Genomic DNA, 25,600 nt, shown 5'->3' with positions numbered 1-25,600 from the left:
GTGCTGTTAATGTACCTAGGCAGGGGGCTACAGAAATAAAGCCTGGAAACAATTTTTTTTACAACTGAATGTTTTCCTGCAATACCTTAAAATATTGTGTGAGAAAAGGTCAAGTGACAAGTCAACAGTAACTAATTGCAGGAAGAGTCAGTCACATATTAATTATCTGCAAACCCCTTCCTGCTACCCCCTCCCCATAATTAGAATGCACAGTCAGCTAGTGTTATACAACTCCAATTTTACAAACATCTTCAAAACTACCAAGAACATTTTTGATCTTTTAGGGCATATTGAGGGATTTAATCATGTGCAATTAAAAATATGCATCAACAGCTGCAATTGGACCCTGTAAAAAAATGACAGGACCACTAAATTAACAGACCAACCTCTACCAAGTGAAGATCAATCAGGAATGCAATACGTTAGTTAAAAATCAAATTTGGTAATCTTGCAGCATCTCTCCTTCCCATTATTGAAAGTGGCTTTCAACAGCATCTAAATTAAAAATAAATAAATTTAGAGTATCCAGTTGTTATTTTTCTTTCAGTTAAGGGGCAATTTAGCATCATCAATCCACCTGACTTGCACATCTTTGGGTTGTGGGGGTGAAAGCCATGTAGACACTGGGAGAATGTGCAAACTCCACCCGGACAGTGACCCGGGGCCGGGATTGAACTGGGTCCTCAGCGTCTTAGGCAGCACTGCTAACCACTGTGCTACCGTGCCGCCTTAACACAATCTAAAATTAATGGATTAAAATTTTGCATGGACGATCCTACAAATAGCACAAAAGTTAAATACTATTGATACTGGAAACCTGGAATAGAAACAAAAATGCTAAGCTGGTCGGCAGCATCTACAGAGAGATGTAAAAATTTCACAGTTAAAATTTCAGGTCAATGACCTAGTGTCTGACAAAAGGTCACCGGCCTGAAACGTTAACTCTGTTTTACTCTTGTCATAGATGCTACATAACTAGCTGAGCACTTCCATTTTTGTCCTACAAATAGCATTTGCTGAATGAAACTTATGAATCTAAAATAGTGGATTAAAACTTTGCATGTGAGGCAGCACGGTGGCACAGTGGTTAGCATTGCTGCCTACGGCGCTGAGGACCTGGGTTCGAATCCTGGCCCTGGGTCACTGTCCGTGTGGAGTTTGCGCATTCTCCCCGTTGTGGGGTTTCGCCCCCACAACCCAAAAAAGATGTGCTTCTTAGGTGGATTGGTCACGCTAAATTGCCCCTTAATTGGGGGGAAAATAATAATAATTGGGTACTCTAAATTTATTAAAAAAAAGAAAAAAAAATTTGCATGTGGAAGATCCTAGAAATAGTAGAAAAAACCTGAATGATCTTGAACAGGGCTTCAATTTTTCTTGAAAAAATAGCAGTCCATGATGCTGCACATCCTTCACACCCAGAGGAAATTGGCCTGGATTATTAGCAATGATGCGACCGATCTTCTCTTGGTGATTGGTGTTAAAAGTCTGGATCTCAGCCTGTGTCATCCTCGAGTGCTTTTTCCAAGTGGTGTACAACCTGGAGGAGTTCTAATTTCATCAGTGGGGGGGGGGGGGGGGAATCGTATGTGGTAATCAGGAAATTTCCTTGCTGATGTTTGATCTGATGCTATGAGACTTGTGGATTCTGGATGCCTTTCTGACTGCATACCAGTGTGCCACCATCTCTGGTGGGCCTGTCCTGCTGGTGGGACAGGAAATACCTAGGAATGGTGGTGGTGATGTCTGGGACATAACTCGTACCTTGCAGACAGTTTCAGGTTATTGGTTAACTTGTTTGTGGGCCAACTCTCCCAATTTTGGCACAAGCCCCCAGAATGTAATCAGGAGGACTCTGCAAGGTAAACGGGTCTGGCTGTGCTGTTGTCATTCCCAAAGCCTAGGTTGGTGGTGTGTTATCAATCTGATTTTTATTCCTTTTCTGACCAGTGATGTGCTAGGTTATTTCAGAGGACTATTAACTCTACCACGTAGCTGTGGCTCTGGAGTCACTTTTAGATTACACGAGGTAAGCGTGGCAGATTTCCTTCCCTAACGGTGATCAATGAACCAGATGGTTTTTTACGACAGTCAACAATGGTTTCATTGTTCCAGATTTATTAATGTATTCAAATTCACAGCTGTCATGGTGCATTTTGAACCCATGACCCCAAGGAATTAGCCTGGACCTCTGGATTGCTAGTCCAGTAATATTACCACTTTGCCACTGCCTCCCCTCTTATATATGCAAATGTATTTCTTAGGTTCAGATTTTACATTTATAAGGACAGGATAAACCTTTCTGTATAATAAAGTACATTAACGTGGTTAAGAAAAATGTGATGTGTGTGTGTGTATATATACAATAGTTTGTAAATATAAAAAGTGCCAATTAAAAGATTTTACATTCATAAAGTAGCTGTAAATTGCAAATGTTTTTTAAAAATCTTTTTATTGGCTTTTCTCATATTTCTAAACAATTGTGTTTGTCTATATCTATATATCTATATCTATCTATATATCTATATCTATCTATATATCTATATCTATCTATATATCTATATCTATCTATATCTATATCACATATCACATTTTTCTTACCCGCGCTAAGAAAACCTGTTCCCATACCCCGAAGATTGCCACTATCGGGCATGGCTTCACCCTCACCCCCACAACCTGGACATTGCCTCAGAGAAGGCTGTCCAGAACCTACCAAGTTTGGGACAAGCCCAAAACATGTGGGTATGGTTGGCTGAGCCCCTCTGGTACTGTTCACATTTATCCTCCACATCCGGCTCTTTCGGGTTCTCGTCAGGTGCGCTCTGTGCACCATTTTGGGCTGCATTAGGCTGAGCCTTGCGCAGAAGGAGGTGGAGTTAGCCCTGCTCAGTGCTTCGCTCCAGAGTCCCCACCATACCTCTGTCCCCAATTCTTCCTCCCATTTTTGTCTGGTCTTGTCCAGTGGTGTTCGGGCTCTGTCCGGTAACTGTCTGTATATTTTCTCACATAGCGACCCCCCCTTCTTGCTGCTGGTGCCTATCCGGTCCTGCAGTAGTGTGGTTTCTGGGGCGCCAGGGTACCCTACTGTCTCTTTGCGAAGGAAGTGCTTTATTTGGAGGCGTCTCATTTCTTGTGCTTTTGCTAGTTTCCACTTCCTTGTCAGTTCGTCCAGTGTTGTTAGTCTGTGCCCTATGTAGAAGTCCTTGACCCGTGTGCCCCTGTCCCCCCTCCGTCTTTTGAAGGTGGTACCTAGCATGGCTGGGGGTGTCTGTGATTGCTGCAGATGAGGGTCATGGGGGACATTTTAGTTATCCCGAAGTATTGTCTCGGCTGGGTCCACGTTCTCAGCATGGTCACTACCATTGGGCTCGTTGTGTATCTTGTTGAGGAGGATGTGCAAGTGCTGCTGAGCCAGGGTCTGGAGGGTCGATCCTTCACAGGATGCTTCTTCCATTTGTACCCAATCTGTGTCGGGTTCTTGTACCCGTCCCTTCACTCTTTCTGCCGTTGCTGCCCAGTGGTAGTACTGTAGGTTTGGTAAAGACAAGCCCCCTTGATTTTCCTCCTTTGCAGTGTCAGTTTGGGAATCTTGGGTTCTTATCCCCGCACACAAACGACTGTCTACATTTTGGAAAAAGGCCGTGGGAATGAAGATCGGAATGGATCTAAACAGGAAGAGGAACCTTGGCAGTACCTTCTTCTTGATTGTTTGCACTCCCCCCGCCAGGAAGAGTGGGAGTGACCCCTACCTTTGAAGGTCTTTTCTTAATTCCTCCACCAGGCTGGTCAGGTTCCACTAGTGGATCTGTGTCCAGTCTCTGGCTATTTGGATCCCCAGGTAACGGAATCTGTTCTGGGCCGTTTTAAACGGGAGCCCCTCCAGCTCTGCTCCTCTGATGTTTGGGTTCACTGGGAATGCCTCTCTTTTGCCCAGGTTAAGTTTGTGGCCCGAAAAGGTTCCAAACTCTTTCAGTATTTGCAGTATTGCCTTCAGTTCCTCCTGTGGCTTTGAGACATAGATGAGCAGGCCATCTGCATAGAGTGAAACTCTGTGCTCTCTGGCTCCACTTCGGATTCCCTTCCAGAGTTTCACGTCTCGGAGGTGTACAGTCCCCGATAGAAGGTCTTGAGTGCCCGATTGACCTCCTTTAGTTCTGTTACTGGTCTGCCTCTGCTATTCATTACATAGAACATACAGTGCAGAAGGAGGTCATTCGACCCATCGAGTCTGTACCGACCCACTTAAGCCCTCACTTCCACCCTATCCCCCCAAACCCAATAACCCCGCCTATCCTTTTAGTCACTAAGGGCAATTTATCATGGCCATTCCACCTAACCTGCGCATCTTTGGACTGCGGAGGAAACCCATGCAGACACGGGGAGAACGTGCAGACTCTGCACAGACAGTGAGCCAGCGGGAAATCGAACCTGGGACCCTGGAGCTGTGAAGCCAAAGTGCTATCCACTTGTGCTGCCCATTAATTACCTGTGCTATTTCCTTCGTGGCTGCCTGCTTTCTCAGCTGGTGTGCCAATAGGCGGCCAGCCTTGTCTCAGTGTTCGTAGATGGTCCCCCGTGTCTGATGGAATTGGTACACTGCTTTCCTAGTGGATAGCAGGTTAAAAGTCCATTTGCAGCTTTTCCACTCCGGGAAACAGAACAGACACAGGCCTCGGCAGGCATGGAGCAGGGCGAGGAACCAAGATGGTGCTGCAAACAGCCACTCGGGAGGGCATCAGGGTGGTGGCCTCGGAGTATTTTCTGTCGACTTCCAGAATGGAGTCCACCAGAGGGCAGTGAGGGAGTGGACAGCGGTGCATAATTGGCACGAATGTTCGAGAAGCTGCTCGGTGAAGGAGCGTTTGCTCGGCCCTTGGAGGTGGACCGGGCGCACAGGTCACGAATGAGGAAGCCACATAGAAACTAGCCTCCGAGGGCGTGCGATTGCACCAGTTCCTGGATAAGGAACAGATTCTGAAATGGGTCAGGCAGACGAGGTGCTGTACATGGGAAGGCAGCGAGCTGCGTGTCTACCAGGACTTGGGTGCGGAGGACGAGCTTCAACAGGGTTAAGTCGGGCCCCTTTTAAGAAAAGGATGAAGTTTGGCATGTTGTACCCAGCTCGTTTGTGCGTAACGATGGCCAGGAACTCTACTTTGGATCGCCAGAAGAGGTGATGGAATTTATCAGAGACAATGGACTGGCAGTAGAATGAGGGCATTGAACTCTGGAGGGAGTGTTTATATTTTGTATTTTGGTTTTCTTCTGGTTTGTATGAACCACTTTTGCACTTGGGGTTGATGCTCTGTGCTACTATGTTTGGGGCCGTTGCTCTGTTCTGTTTTTGGGTCTGTTTCGTTCTTTATGGGGGATGATGGGTTGCTTTTTGTATTTGTTGGGGATTGTAAAGTTCACAAAGGATGGTTGAGTGGTGGGGTGGGGGGGGGGAAGAGAGGGAATCAGTGGGGGGTAAGATGCTTGGTGCCATGGGCGGGGGCTACCAGGCTAGCTGGGTGGGCTAGCTCACGGAAGCGCAGTGGGGGTGAGCAGGTGGTAAGTGTGATGATGGGGGTTGGAACTGTTATTTTGTTCTGGGGTGAGTGGGAGGTACTGACGAAAGACGACAGGGTTTGGGTTGATGCCAATGTGCGCCTGAGGGCAGGCCTGTAGGTGCATGAGGTGGGCTGGAGGCTTGCCTTGGAAGGGCTATGGTTGATCTATGGGGAGGGGTGGGGGTGCACCCCCCGACCAGGCTGATCACATGGAATGTGAAGGAGCTGAATGGGCCAGTCAAGAGGGCCCGCGTGTTCGCGCATTTGAAAAGCTTAAAGGCGGACGTGGCAATGATACAGGAGATGCACCCGAGGGTGTTGAATCAGACTAGGCTGAGGAAGGGATGGGTAGGGCAGGTATTATATTCGGGGCGAGATTCTAAAACAAGGGGAGTGGTGATTCTGATTAATAAGTGGGTAGCATTTGAAGTGGGAAGCATAGTGGCGGACTCTGGGTGGGGGGCAGATACGGCATGGTGAGCGGGAAGTTGGAGGGGATGCCAGATTGCTGGTCAATGTTTATGCACCGAACTGGGATTATGTAGAGTTTGAGGCGGGTATTGGGGAAGATCCCCGACCTGGACTCGCCTCATCGGCTGATTATGGGGTGGGTACATTAATACGGTTATAGATCCAAGGCTGGATCGGTTGAGTTCGAGGACCGGGAGGGTGTCAGCGGCTGTAAAGGAACTAAAGGGGTTTATGAAATAGATGGGAGGGGTAAATCTGTGGAGGTCGAGATCGAAGGAGTTTTCTTTTTTTCCCATGTGCACTCCTGGATTGACTTTTTCATCATTGATAAGACTTTGCTGGCGGGGTTGGTTGATGTTGAGGACTTGGTGATAGTAGTGGACATCCCTGCCATGCCCCACACTGGATGGATTTACAGTAAGAAGTCTTACAACACCAGGTTAAAGTCCAACAGGTTTGTTTCAAACACAAGCTTTCGGAGCGCAGCTCCTTCCTCAGGTGAATGGCGAGGTATGTTCCAGAAACATTTATATAGACAAAGTCAGAGATGCTGGACAATGCTTGGAATGCGAGCATTTGCAGGTAATCAAATCATTACAGATCCAGGGAGAGGGATAATCACAGGTTAAAGAGGTGTGAATTGTCTCAAGCCAGAACAGTTGGTAGGATTTTGCAAGTCCAGGCCAGATGGTGGGGGGTGGATGTAATGCGACATGAATCCAAGATCCCTGTTGAGGCCGCACTCATGCGTGCGGAACTTAGCTATAAGTTTTTGCTCGGCAATTCTGCGTTGTCGCGTGTCCTGAAGACCGCCTTGGAGAACGCTTACCCGGAGATCAGAGGCTGAATGCCCTTGACTGCTGAAGTGTTCCCCGACTGGAAGGGAACATTCCTGCCTGGTGATTGTCGCACGATGCCCGTTCATTCGCTACAGCCCCCCGCCCCCCCAGCGGTCAGAAATATACAAGAGTAGGTTGTCCACATAACGAGGCCCTGTGGTCCACCTCCCCTCCATCCCGTGCACTATCCCCTGCCAGCCTTTTGACACTCTTAGCGCCAACGCCAGTGGCTCTATAGCAAAGTCCAACAACAGTGAGGAGAGTGGACATTCCTGCCTTGTCCCCCAGGGCAGCTGAAAATAACCCAAGCTCACTCGGTTAGTGGAGCAGATGGAGGACGACATTCGGAGGTGGGGTATGTTCCGTTGTCACTGGCGGGGAGAGTGCAGATGGTAAAGATTACTGTTCTTCGGAGTTGTTTGTATTTCAGTGCCTGCTTATTTTTATTCTGAAGGCTTTTTTTAAGAGAGTGAACACTGTGATCTCTGGGTTCGTATGGGTGGGTAAAACACCGTGGGTAAAGAAGGTGCTGTTGGAGCGGGGGTTGGGTCTGTCCCTCCCAAATTTCAGGAACTTTGGGTGGTGAACATAGCAATGATCAGGAAGTGGGTAGTGGGGGAGGGTTCGGTGTGTAAGTGGGTGGAGGTGGCATCATATAGGGGCACAAGTTTAGGGACACTGGTCACGTCACCTCTTGCCGGCTCCAAGCCTGGTGGTGGTGGCAGCTTTGAGGATGTGGGGACAGTGGCAGAAGCACATGGGAGTGGAGGGAGTGTCGGTATGGGCTCCAGTTTGTGTCGGGGGAGCTAGATGGGGGGGTTTTGGCGGTGTCAGCGAGCTGGGATTTAGCGGATAGGAGACCTGTTTATTGACGGTAGCTTTCCGGACTTGGAGGGGGAGTGGAAATGGGTTTCGCTACAGGTGAGGGACATTGCACGGAGGCAGGTTTCAACCTCTCCGCTCCTACTGCCCAGGGGATACAGGACAAGGTTGTGTCAAACGGGAGTGGGGGTGGGGAAGGTCTCAGAAATTATAAAGCACTCATGGAATGGGAGGGAACCCCAATAGGGGAGGTTAAGCGAAAATGTGAGGAAGAGTTGGGCAAGGAATTAGAGGCTGGATTGTGGGAGGATGCCTTGAGTCGGCTTAATGCGTCCTCATCGTGTGCAGGCTTAGCCTGATACCATTCAAAGTTGTCCACAGGGTGCACATGACTGTGGCCCGAATGAGCAGGTTCTTTTATTAGGGTGGAGGATAGGTGTGGGTGGTGTGCGGGAGGACCCGTGAATCATGTTCATGTGTTTTGGGCATGACCGAAGCTTGGGAGATTCTGGCAAGGATTTGCTGATATGTCCACGGTGTTGAAGGAATGGTTCAAAGATAGATAGATAGAGATAGAGAAATACAGAACAGGCCCTTCGGCCCACGATGTTGCGCCGAACTTTTGTCCTACGTTAATCATAGAACTTTGGACAATTTTTCATGGCCAATCCACCCAACCTGCACATCTTTGGACTGTGGGAGGAAACCGGAGTACCCGGAGGAAACCCACGCAGTCACGGGGAGGATGTGCAGACTCCACACAGACAGTGACCCAAGTCGAAATCGAACTTGGGACCCTGGAGCTGTGAAGCAATTGTGCTTTCCACAATGCTACCGTGCTGCCCTTAAGAATTTAACCTACACTCCATTATTCTACCCTAATCCAAGTACCTATCCAATAGCCGCTTGAAGGTCCCTAACTTTTCCGACTCAACTACTACCACAGGCAGTGCATTCCATGCCCCCACTACTCTCTGGGTAAAGAACCTACCTCTGACATCCCCTCTATATCTTCCACCATTTATCTTAAATTTATGTCCCCTTGTAATGGTGTGTTCCACCCGGGGAAAAAGTCTCTGACTGTCTACTCTATCTATTCCCCTGATCATCTTATAAACCTCTATCAAGTCGCCCCTCATCCTTCTCCGTTCTAATGAGAAAAGGCCTAGCACCCTCAACCTTTCCTCGTATGACCTACTCTCCATTCCAGGCACCATCCTGGTAAATCTCCTTTGCACCTTTTCCAAAGCTTCCACATCCTTCCTAAAATGAGGTGACCAGAACTGCACACAGTACTCCAAATGTGGCCTGACCAAGGTTTTGTACAGCTGCATCATCACCTCACGGCTCTTAAATTCAATCCCTCTGCTAATGAACGCTAGCACACCATAGGCCTTCTTCCCAGCTCTATCCACTTGAGTGGCAACTTTCAAAGAACTATGAACATAGACCCCAAGGTGCCGATTTTTGGCGTGTCGGAAGACCTGGGCGTCCGGGGGACGAGAGAGACTGATGTTTTGGTAGGCCGGAGACAGATCATTGGAGGGGGGGGGGGGGGGGGGGGGGGGGGGGAGGGGAGAGAAGAGAAGAGAAGAGAATCCCATGTGGGTGGAATTGGGAAATACCGTTGGCATGCTTATTTTGAGCCGGGGGGGGGGGGGGGGGGGGGGGGGGGGTAGAATGTCTGGGTTTTTAAAAAATAGCTAGGTATGCTGAATGCTGAAGTTAGAAGTGCTTTTTTCCCCTTCGTCTCTTTGAGTGACTGAATGTAAAATTGGTAGAACCATCCAAAGTTAGCAATTTAAATTGCCTTGTTGGTTGATTTCCAGTGCAGTGCAATTGTCGAGGGGTTGTTGCCCCTTCTGGGCAATTGTCAGGTAAACCCTTACCTGGGAACTTCGAGAGGAATTCCCCAACACATCTTTGGGGTACCCCCCAAATCTGATGCAGGGGGGAGTCGGAAAGTTACGGGCCTTTGTGTTTCATGTGTATTTGACTTGAGAACTTGCCAGTACTAATTTTGAAGTAGTCAAGCAATGTTTTAAGTCTACAGTCTGATTCAGGCTTAGCTTAGAGGAAGCTAAATTATGTCTGGCATTTCTAGGCAATTCTTTCCACCCTCATTTCTGCCCGGAAATAAAATGACTAACGTAATGGCAAAATGCAATTTGTGTACCGAGATTTGTTAAGCGGCCTGTGGCAAAAATGTTTTTAACTCCGTAATCATAAAGTTAGAAATTTCTCTCCAGAAAATGTGTCCATTTCTAAGATGCTTTTCATAGTCTGAAAGGGTAATGAAGGAACCAGCAACAACTAGCCAATTTGAACCACAATGCTAGAAGCCTGGCAGCCCGTGAACTTCTTGCACTTGAGGAAAGAGGTTTTGGAGTGAAATTTTGGCAAGATGTAAGCTTGCTCTAGAAGAGGATTATGAAATGGGGATTTGAGTAGATGGTGTGGTAATGTTTGTATAATGCATCCAGATCTGATGGTGATAACAAGATTGATTGTGAGGAAGTGAGCATGGGAACTATATCAATCTGAGGTGTCGAGTGATACGAAATCAAGTAAGAGAGTTGTTTAGTAGGTCAACAGTGGCTGTAGCGAATTAATGGATCGAGAGAGAGTTGAAAGTTAGTGAATTGGACTATATTTTTCTGGTGGCTTTGGACAAGAAGCTGGAAGATCTAGATGGCTTCAGTGCAAGAATGAAAGATATGTGCCATGAGGGTGGTGAGCTAAAGGGTTTTGAATCACAGCCAAATCAATAAATAAATAAATGAAGGTTGAAGATGTCATTAATTTACAGAGAGAATTTCATGTGTGAAGAGTAAAGAAGCCTAGAAAGCTCTATTGTAAGGCAAAATTCCAAGAGTAAGCTAACATTGCTAGTCCAGATGGAGCAATTTGAGGAAATTAAAAAGCTAGTAACATGACTCTGAGGGGCTGGTGCAGTGGTTGGCACTGCTGTCTCACGGTGCCGAGGACCCGGGTTCGATCCTGTCCCCGGGTTACTGTCCGTGTGGAGTTTGCACATTCTCCCAGTGTCTGCGTAGGTCTCACCCCCCACGACCCAAAGATGTGCAGGGTAGGTGGATTGACCACGCTAAATTGTCCCTTAATTGGAAAAAATGAATTGGGTACTTCAAAATAAAAAAGAAATGACTCTAAGCAACCAGTTGATGCTGCCATAAATTTCTTCAAAACAGCTATTAAGTGGTCAAATATTATTTTAAAAGCCAGTGTTATGATCCCAGCTGATACTACTGGACAGGAAGGTCCCAGAATGGAACCCTAGCCCTTTTTATTTTTTAGAAATGTGGATGAAGACTCAACGGGCTGCCAATTAGCTTTTTGCAAAAGAATAAAACATTTATTGAACATGAAAAGGTTAACTGGAACACCTATTCCTTTACTCCACCAATATCTTCACAAATTGTAACAGATAACACAAGTTGCAAAATGTATCTAACTTATACTATAATGTTCTCAGCAAGTACACAGTCCCTGTAAACCAACAGGCCATCTGTAGTCAGACACACCCCACTCTGAAACCAAGTGGCAGGTGTCCCCAATGCGTCTTTTGTGGGTTTCTCACCCCCCCCCCCCCTCCAATGCTTATCACTGTGAGCCAGATGGTCTCACTGGAACTCCGGTTTCCACACAAGTATTTCCAAACTCCACTCTCCCAAACAATGCCGTCTCTCAAAATGTTTCATCACAGATCCACTTCCGGGATTTCAAACTTTCCTTTCAGTATTCCTCTGCCTTGAATTGCCACATGCATTAAAGCATCTGTACAACTATTGGGTACCCAACCATGCTATTAGCTTCACAGGCTGTATTAAGATATCACTAACTTTAGGATTACTTCAGGTGTTTAATTTCTCACTCGTCAACTTCACCAAGTCGGCACATTTCAGCTCTATCTGTAATGGGGTGGCACAGTGGTTAGCACTGCTGCCTTGCAGTGCCAAGGACCCGGATTCGATCCCAGCCCCAGGTCACTATCCGTGTGGAGTTTGCACATGTCCGCGTGGGTCTCACCCCCACAACCCAAAGATGTTCAGGGTAGGTGGATTGGCCACTAAATTGCCTCTTAATTGAATTTTTTTTAAAAAAAAGCTCTATTTTTAACTAGGCGCCTTTCTCTGCCCTTTTCGTTAATTTCAGTGAAAAGGACCTTGTTCAATTACCAGTTCCCTTTGTCACTTTGAATTGAATCTTCCTGGGACTTGTCTTTTATTCCCTGGTTTCGACAACTACCTGTTCTTTAACTTATGGGACTTGCTTTCCTCCCATTACTCAACTGCTTCTGGCAATTTTCTGTGAGAGATGCTTCCTCTCCAGCTACCTAGTTCCAACTGTTACTGGGTCCAGCTTAAACTACTTTCTAATTTAATGACCTCTGGTTGCTAAGCAACAACCTTGTCTTTCTTCACACATTTTTGTGGTGTATTCTCAAATTACATTGCAGGCACAATTTGAAATGAAACCAAAACCTCCATATATGTAAGCACCATTATTTAACATTAATATAACTGAAGTTTTAACTCTTTGTTATATAGAATATCACACTTAAATTCACCTAAATCTATACGTTGTTTCCAATACCCCAAAATACAAATATAGATAATTTAAAATTGGCTCTGTTTCCTGACGGTTAGTGTTCACAGAAGATCTACATAAAGCTACTACAAAACAGACGAGTTTAGGATTGCGGATTGTTCTACAGTACAAATGCACATTATGCGAACATTCTGAGTTGGAGAGTTTGTCAATCTGCCACCGTTTTTGACTTCTGAGCTTTAATTAAAACATTAGAAATCCTTATAAGCAACATTTGAGACCTGCTTCAATGTGAAGTAATTGGATTTCTATGTGTTTATTTTTGATTATTCCATGTAAAGCTAAGAAAAAGGTTCTTTTGTAGGCTGATTTCGAGAGTGAAGTAATGTGAATATTTTCCTCCAAATGCATTATATGACAAAGGAACACATGTTTGGGTGGAATAAGTCAAAACAGATATAATGAATTAACAGCACTTCCAAAAAAAAGCCAAAATTGTTCACATTTTATTAAGGGTGCACTTGTATAAAAAAAAGCCTGTTCCTACTTATTTTTGAAGTTGGCATTACTGGACCTCATGCAGGATTGCTCTCATTTCACGCTGGTTTGAAATTATAAGTGCACAAATGGGAAGATTATGTTCTGTACCCATCTTGCGACTAAAGCAGCTGAGCAATATGTTCATGGTTGATTCTTTGAAGGGATGGTGGTCTTTTATTCTGAAATCCGACGGAAGGGGCACATGCAGATATCATACTTCAGAATGTCTGAAATAGATTGCCATCTTAGAGTTCAAGCATTATGAACAGGCCCGAACACCAAAACCTAGGTCGGATATAAAAGCCAATGGAATAGGTTCATTGTAAATTTCTATATAATTAGTGCAGTCATGAAGAAATGGAGTATTGCTTGAACAGAGAAAGTTAGAGTAGCAGGACCTTAAAATATAGAAGAAGGCTGTCTAGGCCATTGTACCTGCCCCCAACTTGCTGAAAGCTATGTGCCTAGTGTCATTGATCTGTCCTTTCCCCATAACCATTTATGACCCCAGTCGCCTCTTCTGACTTCTCACCTGGACCACAAACATCTCGCTCTTCCCCATATTGAGCTTATACCCTGAAAACCGGCCAAATTCCCCAAAAGTCCCATAATTTCTTCCATCCCCTCCATTGGGTCTGAGACATACAGCAGTAGGTCATCCGCATACAGCGCGACTCTGTGCTCCACAACCCCCGCCTTGAGGCGCTCAGAGCAATAGCCAGCGGCTCTATCGCCAGCGCAGACAGCAGTGGGGAGAGGGGGGCATCCCTGTCTCGTTCCCCCATTGGATTCTGCAATAGTCCGAAGTCGTCCTGTTTATCCGTACACTTGCAACCGGAGCCCGGTACAGCAACCTAACCCAGTCAATAAAGCCCTTTCCAAACCCAAACCGCTTCAACTCCTCCCATAAATAATCCCACTCGACCCGGTCAAAGGCTTTCTCCGCATCCATCACGATTCCAGGGGCATCATGATCACGTTCAGCAGCCTTCTTACATTGGGCACCAGCTGCCTGCCCTTAACAAACCCCGTTTGATCCTCCACAATAACGTCCGGTACACAGTCCTCAATCCTGGAGGACAAGAAGTTGGCCAGAAGTTTGGCATCTACGATCAGCAAGGAAATCGGCCTGTAAGACCCACATAGCTCCGGGCCCTAGTCCTTTTTCAAAATGAGTGAGATCATGGCCTGTGACATCGTCTGCGGCAGAGTCCCTCTTTCCTTAGCCTCGTTAAAGACCTTCATCAGCACCGGCCCCAATATTCCGCAGAACTTTTTATAGAACTCGGCTGGGTACCCGTCCGGTCCTGGGTCCTTGCCCGACTGCATGGCCTTCAGACCCTCCACTATCTCCTCCAGCCTGATCGTTGCCCCCAGCCCTTCTACCAGCTCCCCATCCACCTTCTGGAAAGTCAGCCCATCCAAGAAGTGCCTCATCCCTTCTGGCCCTGCAGGGGTTTCCGACCTATACAACCTGCTATAAAGTCCCGAAAGGCCTTGCTCACCCCGCCGAGTCCGCAACTAAGTTCCCATCCCCTTCAATAACTTTCCCTATTTCTCTGGCTGCCTCCCTCTTTCTGAGCTGCTGTGCCGGCATCCTGCTGGCCTTCACCCATGCTCATAAATCGCCCCCTTCACCTTCCTGAGCTGTTCCACTGCCCTCCCGGTGGTTAACAAACGAAATTCCACCTGTAGCCTTCGGTGTTCCCTTAAAAACCCTGCCTCTGGAGCCTCCGCATACCTCCTCTCAACTCGTAGAATCTCTTTTACCAGTTGGTCCGTTTCTGCCTTATCCGCCCTGTCCCTCGTGAGCCCGGATTGAGATCAGCTCTCCTCTCACTACTGTCTTCAGCGCTTCCCAGACTACTACTGCTGAGACCTCCCCCGTATCATTTACCTGCAGGTAGTTCAGCATGCACTTCCTCAGCCTCTCGCACACCGTTTCGTCCACCAATAGCCCTACATCCAACCTCAATTGCGGGCGCTGCTTGTTATCCATACTAACCTGCAGGTCCACCCAGTGTGGAGCAAGGTCCGAGATCGTAATCGCCGAGTACCCCGTGTCCACCACCCCTGCCAATAGCGCCCCACCCAAGACCAAGAAATCGATCCGGGAATACATTTAATGTACGTAGGAGTAAAAAGAAAATTCCTTCGTCCGGAATCTTCCCTGGCACCCTCTTTATTAAAAACCCTGTCATCCCAATTTGGCGCATATACATTGACCAGCACTACCTTCATCCCCTGCAGCTTGCCGCCCACATCCGAGTCTATTCTCCCCACCTATCGACCTCCCACATCCGAGTCTATTCTCCCCACCTCAAATGCCACCCGCTTGTTAATCAGAATCGCAACCCCTCTAGTCTTTGTATCCAGCCCCGAGTGGAAAACCAGACTGATCCAGCCTTTCCTCAACCTGACCTGGTCCACGACTTTAAGGTGCTTCTCCTGCAGCATTACCACGTTCGCCTTAGTCCCCTCAGGTGCGCAAACACACGTGCCCTCTTTACCGGCCCATTTAGCCCCCGGACATTCCAGGTGATCAGCCTAGTTGGGGGGCAAAGTGCCCCCCCCGATCAGCCATCCCCTTTCTTGGGCCTGCCTCCACCCCACGGCGACCGCCACCCCCGACCCGCTCCGTGTCCTTCCACCAACGTCCCTCCCTCGTCAGCAGAACCCATCTCCCTCCCACCGCCCCCCAACACAACACTATAAAACCACCCATCTAGTAAACTGAGCACATACACACACCCTACTGTGCTTCCGTGAGCTAGCTCACCCAGCTAGCTTGGTGGCCCTCGGCACCAAGAAGTCTCCCACCTTATTGTTCCATCGCTCCCCTCCCCCTGCCCATACAAACAAATTCCCTCATCTAACAGTCCCCAAACAAACACCCAACAGCAAGAAAAAAGAAAAGCACCACCCACCGAAACTTAACAGGCACATCTCCATCGCACAAAAGCAATAAAAACACAAAACAAACCCCACAAAAGGGACATTGCCAACATCTACCAAGAAAAAAACCCCAAAAACTAAAAATCGACCCCCCAACCCACCCCTTTCCCTAGACAGAGCTCCAAAAACGGACATAAAACAACAAGAGAAAGCATAACCAATTTAGAAACAGGAAAACAAAACCCATCAAGAAAACAAGGGGGAGAAAAGAAAAAGAAACCACAGAAAAAGGGGCCCAATATAGGCCAACAAGTTGTCTCTAAGTCCAAGAGTTCTCAGACTCCCACCAGTCCTTTTCTTTTCGCAACATCCAGCGCCTCATTGGGCGACTCAGAATAGTGATGCTGGTCCTCATGCGTGACCCAAAGAAGCGCCGGATACAGCAGACCAAACTTCACCTGCTTCTTAAAAGAAAATAGCTGTGACTTGGTTAAAGCCTGTCCTCTTCCTCGCCACCTCCACGCTCGGGTCCTGGTACAGCCGCACGATGCTGTTGTCCCACTTGCAATTCCGCGTGCGCTTGGCCCACCGAAGAATGCATTCCTTGTCCAGGATCCTGCGGAATCTCACCACCATTGCCCCTCGAAGGATCCCCCGCTCGCGGCTTCCTAGCAAGCGCCTGGTACACCCTGTCCACCTCAACGGTCGGGGGAATGCCCCCTCCCCCAGCAGCTTTTCAAACATACCCGCCACGTATGCCCCAGTGTCTGCTCCCTCAGCCCCCTCTGGGAGCCCGACGATTGTTAAGTTCTACCGGCGGGACCGATTCTTAATGTCCTCCACTTTCTCCAAGAACCTTTTCTGCTGTTCCCGAAGCAACCCACCTCCAGCTTCACCGCTGTTTGATGCTCCTCTTGTTCAAGTAGAGCCTTCTCCACCATCTGATTCACCCAGTCCTGGGTGTCCAGTCTGCACTCTAGCCGATCAATTGATTCCTTAATCGGGTCCAAGCATTCCCGCTTCTGCCTGTCAAAACCATCCTGAATGGCCTGCATCACTGGGTCCGTTGGTCGCTGCGCTGCCACCCCAGAAGTCCGGCCCTCGACCATACGTCTCCCACTGCAGCTTCAACACAGCTTGTGACTGACTTCTTGTTTCTGCCTTTTCGTGCACTTCTGGTCCTTTTCTCCACACACCGATGCGTGGAAACATTGCGAAATTGCCTCAGCCTTCGAATCTGCCGTTTAAAACCGGAAAAAAGTCCGGGGAAAAGGTCCAAAAATCTGACCAGAGCGGGAGCCACCAAATGTGCGACTTACTCCTTCACAGCCGCCACCGGATGTCTTATGTAAAATTTATTGGACCAGATTTTTTCCACCGTGAAAAACTTATGGTCCCTAATCCTACACATTTTCTCATGAATTTTGCATGGCAAATTCTCTGTCAGTCATCCAAATTCTGCAGGGCTCTCTATATGGCATCTGTGAACAGGCAAAGCTTATCAAATGACGAAGCAAGCACAAGAGGCTGAATGGCCTACTCCCTTGTTCAAAAAAAAAGTGAATAGCTTAACCAATCAGATTGAAGAATCTCTGGGAAAATGCACTTATCTTATCCTAGCAATCTAGAGAACAAATTCTTTACCTCTATCCAGTGTCAGCCATGGTTGAGTTGGTAGCATTCTCACCTTGAGTTAGAAGGCTGTAGTCCCGTTTCAGGATGAGCACAAAAAACTCGAGGCTGACATTCTAGTGCAGTACTGAGGGAATATTGCATTGTTATCTTTGACATGGACTGGCATGATGGCGCAGTGGTTAGCACTGGGACTACGCACTGAGGACCCGGGTTCAAATCCTGGCCCTGGGTCACAGTCCGTGTAGTTTGCACATTCTCCCCGCGTCTGCGTTGGTTACACCCCCACAATCCAAAGATGTCCTTTAATTGCCCTTTAATTGGGAAAAAAATAATTGGGTACTCTAAATTTAAAAAAAAAAAAAATCTTTGACATTAAACTGAAGCCCCATCTCCCACTCATGTGGATGTTTAAGATTTCATGACACTACTTTGGCCATCACATTACTGTTTGTTGGAGCTTGCTATGTGCAAATGGACTGCTGTGTTTCAACATTGCAGCAGTACTGGCACTTCAAAAGTACTGTGAAGTGGCTTGAGGTATCTTGTGAAAGGTGCTTTATAATTGCAAGTATTTCAATTCTTTACTCTTGACTTCATCTACTACTCTACCGATTATCAGTCCGTGTCATAAGGTCATCTCCAATTCTGTGCACTTTAATTGTTGCAGATGTGAGGACCTTTGTTAAATATATTGGTTGAGTGACAAATGTTGGTCAAGACACCATTTCCCCTGTTGTCCTTCAAATAGTGGTATAGAATCTCGTGCATCTGCTTGAACAGGTAGATGATTCCTGTTTTATTTTTCATCTGAAATAATGGCATCTCCCAGTGGAACCTTCAGTGCAACACTGGTATTTAAGTTATGCATGAGCAAAGTATTCTGTGCATTTGTGGCTGTGTCTATGCATTCAGTCCTAGATTGCCCATCTAAAATTAAAATTAATTGCACAATATAATGTAATTAGTGTAATGCATGAATATTCCTATCTTCTTAACTCTGTGTTTTCAAAAATATAATGAATAATACCAGTTGGATCTGTTTTACTAAATATTCTCTAATTTTCATTGCAGGCAAGGAATCTACTGACTGGAGAGCTGGCTGCAGTTAAAATTATCAAATTGGAACCAGGTAACTAAATTTAGCAAATATGTCTTTAATCTTAAGCAATATCAATACAACATGTTGTCCTCCCACACTGAAGGCAAGTGGAGGTAATGTTTTTGCCTGTTAGTTTGTTTGTCTGTAAACTATATATCTCAAACTAAAGGATGGATTTGACAGAACTAGTACACTGAAACGGTATGGGCCAAGGAAGAACTGATTAGTTTTTGGCAAAGTTGCAGACTCAGATGCTGGTGTACTCGTTATGCTTTCCCTTAATTTGCTCTGTTTTAATTACCTTTGCTCAAGAGTCACCAGGTATCTTTCTGATACCACCACAGGGTTCAAAGCCGAATACTGATCAATGACTCGATACACCAGTTAGTAAGTTTGAAATCGATACGCATTTATTTACACACAGTCAATTATTACTCATGCATAAACTCTACTCGCTAAACTAAACTACTACTAAAGCCTATACTTAGCTTCGAGTGGCCCACTCAGTCAGAGGAACAATGGCCGTTGTCCGGTTCTGATACTGCTGGCTTCGAACTGGGATAGGATAGTAGCTAGGAGCGTCTATCTCGTAGTGTGCGTTGACCTTAGACTTACTTGGCTGGTGCTTGGCGGGCCTCTCATCGCTGAGAGCCAAAGCCAAGGTGAGAGTTCTTCCAAGGGAGCGAACTGACCTTGGGGACTCTGTTTTATAGTCCCCAGGGGTTTCGCGCCCTTCTGGGCGGACCCCGGACTTGGTCCCAATTAATTGGACCATGTCCCAATCGTTCGTATTGATTTTCTCCAATACCGGGTTTGTTCCCTGATCGTTGGGCGGGCCCTATGTAACCGTTGGCCTGCCTTTGTTTTAGCTCCCACTGGCGCCGGGGAGTCTGTCCTGGTCTCAATTGTTTCAATGTTTCCTTTTTGTCCCCGGAGATAGCTCATTAATATGCTAACGGCTATTGGTTTCAGTTCTGTCTGGGTTTTGCAGGTCTTAATACACAGAAAACCTTGCACCTGCTTGTTTTCTTTAGTGCTGTCCATTTTTCCCTGCACTCTTTGCGAGTGTCCATTTTGAAATCGGGACGTGGCCACCGCAGGTGGCTACACTGGGATTTTTAAAAAAAGGATCAGTTGACATTGATAGAGGGGGAAATTGACCCCAGAATGTTGTGGGTTGCTTTATTTAGAATGTTAATTGTTTTAGAAAGTTGTGGATTATCTCCGCTTCTGTGATGGAATTTGTGACAGCTATACCTTTGACCTGGTAGCAAAACATTTGTAATTTCTTTAAGGTCTGTGGAATCTGTGGTTTTATAAATATTTGAAAATAACTTTTTGAGAGCTTGCGCCAATTGTAATTTTCTTGGATAATATACGGATCCATGTGACCTAAGGACCCTTGACCTGGAATTAGTGTTAACATGAAAGTTGAGAAAGAAGTAAAGTCGTACTAGAAGCTGAAGAGTTGGAGGGTGAAGACAGTCGGTGCATGGTTGCAGAGACAAAATGAAAGCATACGGAAAGGGAAGTTTTATGAGGGGAAGAAGCACATTGGGGGTCAGTTTCTGTTTGGCAGGAAATGAGACAGGAGCTCTTGAAGGTACGGTGCAAGTTGGCTTATAAAGATCTAGCTGTATGGTTAACTCGGAGATTCTATAGGTCTGGGTGTTTCCAGAAGTGACCAGATTGAATCGGAATGTTATTGCTTGGTTAGTTGAAAAGGAACTCTGGAAAACAGCAGCATCAAGTATCATGATCTAAGGAAGAGAGGGTTCATCTAAATGTGCCTTGCTGATGATGATAGTACTCAAAAAAATAACCCAAAGGTGAAAGCTGTTGTCGGATAGGAATTCTGATCTATTGTGCATGAAAAAGAGCAACATATAGTGAAACTATGTAGCTATGTACAGCTACATTTTGTGTGTGAAGTGATGCAAATGGTAGTATTTGCATAAGGTGTATCTTTGTTGTATTGACAATTTAAAGGGAATGTATCTTTTATTTGATGTATCGTTTAGCTTTTAATTCATGACTAAATTTGTATATATTCAGATTTGTGTAAATAAAAGTTGCAAAAAGTGTAATTTTGTTGGTAATTTCTTTTGGGAGTTATTTGATAAATTTGGTTTATAGTTCCCCCACTGTGATTGTAACACAGCTGTTAAAATGTGAGCAGCACTTTCAGAGCAGTTGTTGGATGTGGATTGCCCTGAGGCAGCCTCAATGAGATGGAAATGCTTAATGAAAAAAATATTATTTCAGCTTTGTAGTTATCAGGCTGACAGGGGAAAAGCTTCAAGGAAGAACTGTATGTGTAATAACGTAGTTAAAACAGTGTGCCAGAGGTATGCAATCTCCTGAGTACCCTATTCACTATGAAATCTATCATAAAACTACATAATTTCTTAATTTTTCCAATTAAGGGGCAATTTAACGTGGCCAATCCACCTGTCCTGCACATCTTTTGGTGGTGGGGGTGAGACCCACACAGACACTGAGCGAATGGGCAACTCCACATGGGCTGGGATCGAACCCGGGACCTCAGTGCCGTGAGGCAGCAATGCTACCCATTGCACCACAGTGGCGCCTGTAAAAATACATAATTTCTAAGGGACTGTACTAACTCTAAGCTAGTGAAAGGTTTTCTATGTGGGGCAACGGAAAAAAATGTTGTAAAAGTATTGTACCTTATTGCCTCTCCTCGTTCTTCCTACCAAAGTTAATTACTTCTTAAAAAAAAAAAATTTTAGAGTACCCAATTATTTTTTCAAATTAAGGGGCAATTTAGTATGGCCAATCCACCTACGCTGCACATTTTGGTTTGTGGGAGTTAGACCCACGCAGACACGAGGAGAATATGCAAACTCCACACGGACAGTGATCTGGGGCCGGGATCAAATACAGGTCCTCAGCACCATGAGGCAGCAGTGCTAACCAGTGTGCCACCATGCACCCATACCAAAATTCATTATTTCACACTTCATTGCATTAAATTTAATCTGCCACTTGACAGCCCTCTTGTAGTTCTACAGTGCACTTCTCACACTTCACAATACTTGGGGGTTTTGTGTCTGGGCTGAGGGTGAAAGGGAATTGTTGAGATCTAGGATTCTGGCTGCAGTGCTTTGGATTGGATGTGTTCAAGTCTCAGGAGGGTAGAACATAGGACGGCAAGAGATTGGAATGGTCGAGTTTAGAGGTAATAAAGGCATGAATAGGGGTTTCAAGGAACAGAAAACTGAGACAGGTGCAAAGAAAAGCAACATGATGGAAATGGATGTAACTAGTCTTGGGGATGCCACATGATGTATGGTCTGAAACTCATCTCCATGTCAAATAGGATAAATTTGTGAATTTGTTCAGCCTCAATGTTGATAATGGAGTAGGTGGCAGGAACTGAAGACAATGTCTACAGTAATCCCAATGTTTTGTTGGAGGAATTTGTTTCCTCATCTAGGACTCTCTCTATGTCAGGTAAGCAGCATGACAGAGAACTGGCATGGGCTCTGGGTCAAATGGTCTTTGTCTGTGTCATTCTGATTCTATGACAAACCAGCACCAAAAACAGTGGCGAGTTGAGAGAGGTGATGGAAAGGTATAACTGGGTGTCAGGTCATTGAAGTCCATTTGCCACATTGTGGCTCATTCCTCCATCTTATCAAAGTCCATTTGCAGCTTCCTTTGATCTTAAAAAAAAAAAATTAGGTCTTTTGGGTCTCTGAAAATGTTAACACCATATCTTTTCGGCTTAAATCTAAATCTACAACACCACCCACATCCAGCTATTCTGTATCCTTAACTTCTTTGTTTTCTCCCTTCTAACCAATCCCTAATCCAAAAGCTAAATATTGTGGATGCTGAAAATCTGAAATAAAGACTGAAAATGCTGGAAATACTCAGAAGGTCAGACAACATCAGGTCAATAACATTTCAGCAGCACTGCTCCTACTGTGTGAGACATCCATCAGAAGCAGCATTTATTTCAGCCCCAGTATAGCCCAATTTCTAATCTATCCCATCCCCACCACCATGCCTCCTCCAGAGTTATTTATCACCTGGTTCTTTGTCAATCCATATATACTGCATTCACTCTATTTCCTCATCTACAAGTTGCTACTGTATTTCTTTTTTTTTGTTAAAAAAAAACGATTTTTGAGCTCAATTGTCCCTTTTGAATCTTGGCTACATAACTATTTTTCTTAATCTAAATAAGTGGCAATTTCACAGATGTCTGCACCAACTCGCCAAACATATTTTAGTACTGTAGATTTTTGAGCTCAATTGTCCCTTTTGAATCTTGGCTACATAACTATTTTTCTTAATCTAAATAAGTGGCAATTTCACAGATGTCTGCACCAACTCGCCAAACATATTTTAGTACTGTAGATTTTTGAGCTCAATTGTCCCTTTTGAATCTTGGCTACATAACTATTTTTCTTAATCTAAATAAGTGGCAATTTCATAGATGTCTGCACCAACTCGCCAAACATATTTTAGTACTGTAGCATGCATTAATCAATGTTGCTGCTATTGATCATCAATGCATAAAATTCTTTTAGCAACTGATTTTTTTTTAATAAACATTTTATTGAGGTATTTTCGGTATAGTGACAACAAAATAAATAATATACATGAAACCATAAACATAAGTGCAAAAGTCATTTATCTCGTACAGGTCCCACCCTTATTGACTCCCTACTCTAATCTAAACTACTCCCCCCGCAACCGTCTGCTGATGATTAATTTCCCGCAAAGAAATCGATGAAGGTTTGCCACCTCCAGGTGAACCCTAACAGTGACCCTCTCAAGGCAAACTTGATTTTCTCCAAACACAGAAAGCTATCCATGTCCGATAGCCAGGTCTCCGACTTCGGGGGCTTTGAGTCCCTCCATGCTAATAGTATCCGTCTCCAGGATACCAGGGAAGCAAAGGCCAGAATGTCTGCCTCTTTCTCCTCCTGGATTCCTGGTCTTCTAACACCCTGAAAATGACCACTTCTGGACTCAGCACCACCCTTGTCTTTAACATCGTGGACATGACGTCTGCAAACCCCTGCCAAAATTCCCTAAGCTTTGGACATGTCAAAACATGTGGACATGGTTCGTTGGTCCTCCCGCACATTATGCGCATCTGTTCTCAGCCCCAAGAATCTGCTCATCCGGGCCACTGTCATGTGAGTCCGGTGAACAACCTTAAATTGTATCAGGCTGAGCCTGGCACATGTTGCAGACGCGTTGACTCTACTCAATGCGTCTGCCCATTAACCATCCTCTATCTCGCCTCCCAGCTCCTCGCTTCAGCTCCTTGGTCTGCGTCACCTCTGACCCCATAAGTTTCTTGTAACTGTCCAAGACGCTCCCTGCTCCTACCCACCCTCTGGAAACTACCCTGTCCTAAATCCCCCTTAGTGGTAAGATTGGGAAGTGTTTTGTTACCTGTAAGGCAAATAATCTATGCTACCCAACTCAGTCGCAGTAGATGCTTTGGAAGAAGGCTCTAAGTCGTCCAGAAGTTTTACAGTAGGTTTATTGAGCAACACAACTTAAATAAATGCATGAGTTCTTTAAGAACTGTACTAGTAGAAAGGTTACAACTTTTCTATACACTACAACTAGGCCTGACCACACTAGCAGCCCTGAGCTAAATCTCTGCCTCTGTTCTCATGGTCTAATCCAGTGCTTCTGAAAGTGTGGTACGTGTACCGGTACGCGAGCCACCGTCTGCCAGTACTTGGAGTGTTTCCAGAAAGAAAGAGACAGTAATCCTGGATTGGCTTGTTTCGCTCACCGGTCCCTGGCACATTGGAAAAAAAAAAACTGCCGGTACGCCATATCAGATAGTTTGAGATGCACTGGTCTAATCCACCCAGTAAGCCAGCGGGCTGCTTGTTTCCCCTTTATACACGCCAGTGCTCCCCCTAGTGGTCTTTCCATTACCCATCACCCCTTCTGTACATACCCATGTAAAGATCACATCCCGCTTTTCCACTTTTTTTTCATAGTTGCAGAGCTGTAACTAAAAAAAAAAAAAAACCCCGTTAGTTGCATGCACAAATACAGAACAGAGAGCAATGATTGTATCAGTTCATGTTAACAAGTTCAGACGGTTGGGTGCACATCTGATTTGGGTGGACCTCCTGAGTGGGAATGGAGACCCGGAGGATTTTATGTCCATTTGGGTACCAACTGCTGGTGCCCCGGGATGTCGCATGATATCAAACTATTCGGAAGGACAGAGTGGATGGTAAGGGAGGTGGTGTTGCTCTGTTATTTAAGGATGACATCCGGGCAATAGTAAGGGATGACATCGGTGCTATGGAGGATAAGGTTGAATCCATTTGGGTGGAAATCAGGAATAGTAAGGCGAAAAAGTCACTGATAGGAGTAGTCTATCGGCCACCAAATAGTAACGAGATGGTGGGGCAGGCAATAAACAAAGAAATAACTGATGCGTGTAGAAATGGTACAGCAGTTATCATGGGGGATTTTAATCTACATGTCGATTGGTTTAACCAGGTCGGTCAAGGCAACCGTGAGGAGGAGTTTATAGAATGTATCCGCGATAGTTTCCTAGAACAGTATGTAATGGAACCTACGAGGGAACAAGCGGTCCTAGATCTTGTCCTGTGTAATGAGACAGGATTGATTCATGATCTCATAGTTAGGGATCCTCTCGGAAGGAGCGATCACAATATGGTGGAATTTAAAATACAGATGGAGGGTGAGAAAGTAAAATCAAATACTAGTGTTTTGTGTTTAAACAAAGGAGATTACAAGGGGATGAGAGAAGAACTAGCTAAGGTAGACTGGGAGCTAAGACTTTATGGTGGAACAGTTGAGGAACAGTGGAGAACCTTCCAAGCGATTTTTCACAGTGCTCAGCAAAGGTTTATACCAACAAAAAGGAAGGACGGAAGAAAGAGGGAAAATCGACCGTGGATATCTAAGGAAATAAGGGAGAGTATCAAATTGAAGGAAAAAGCATATAAAGTGGCAAAGATTGCTGGGAGACTAGAGGACTGGGAAATCTTTAGGGGGCAACAGAAAGCTACTAAAAAAGCTATAAAGAAGAGTAAGATAGAGTATGAGAGTAAACTTGCTCAGAATATAAAACAGACAGTAAAAGTTTTTACAAATATATAAGACAAAAAAGAGTGGCTAAGGTAAATATTGGT

The 25,600-nt window shown here is 45.6% G+C and overlaps 1 protein-coding gene across 3 annotated transcripts in view; it reads left to right on the top strand.

Annotated features, from left to right (window-relative positions):
• Positions 1 to 25,600, top strand: part of map4k5 (mitogen-activated protein kinase kinase kinase kinase 5) — a 238,025-nt gene that overhangs the window by 14,099 nt on the left and 198,326 nt on the right. For all 3 annotated transcript variants that reach the window (XM_038778355.1, XM_038778345.1, XM_038778366.1), the window contains exon 2: positions 18,395 to 18,452. In XM_038778355.1, coding sequence (XP_038634283.1) covers positions 18,395 to 18,452 — 58 coding nt within the window. The remainder of the gene's footprint in view (positions 1 to 18,394; positions 18,453 to 25,600) is intronic.

Source organism: Scyliorhinus canicula, chromosome 2, assembly GCF_902713615.1.
Source record: "Scyliorhinus canicula chromosome 2, sScyCan1.1, whole genome shotgun sequence".
NCBI classification, from domain to species: Eukaryota; Metazoa; Chordata; class Chondrichthyes; order Carcharhiniformes; family Scyliorhinidae; genus Scyliorhinus; species Scyliorhinus canicula.
Note: the sequence above shows the minus strand (reverse complement) of the source record. Positions and strands in the feature narration are given on the sequence as shown.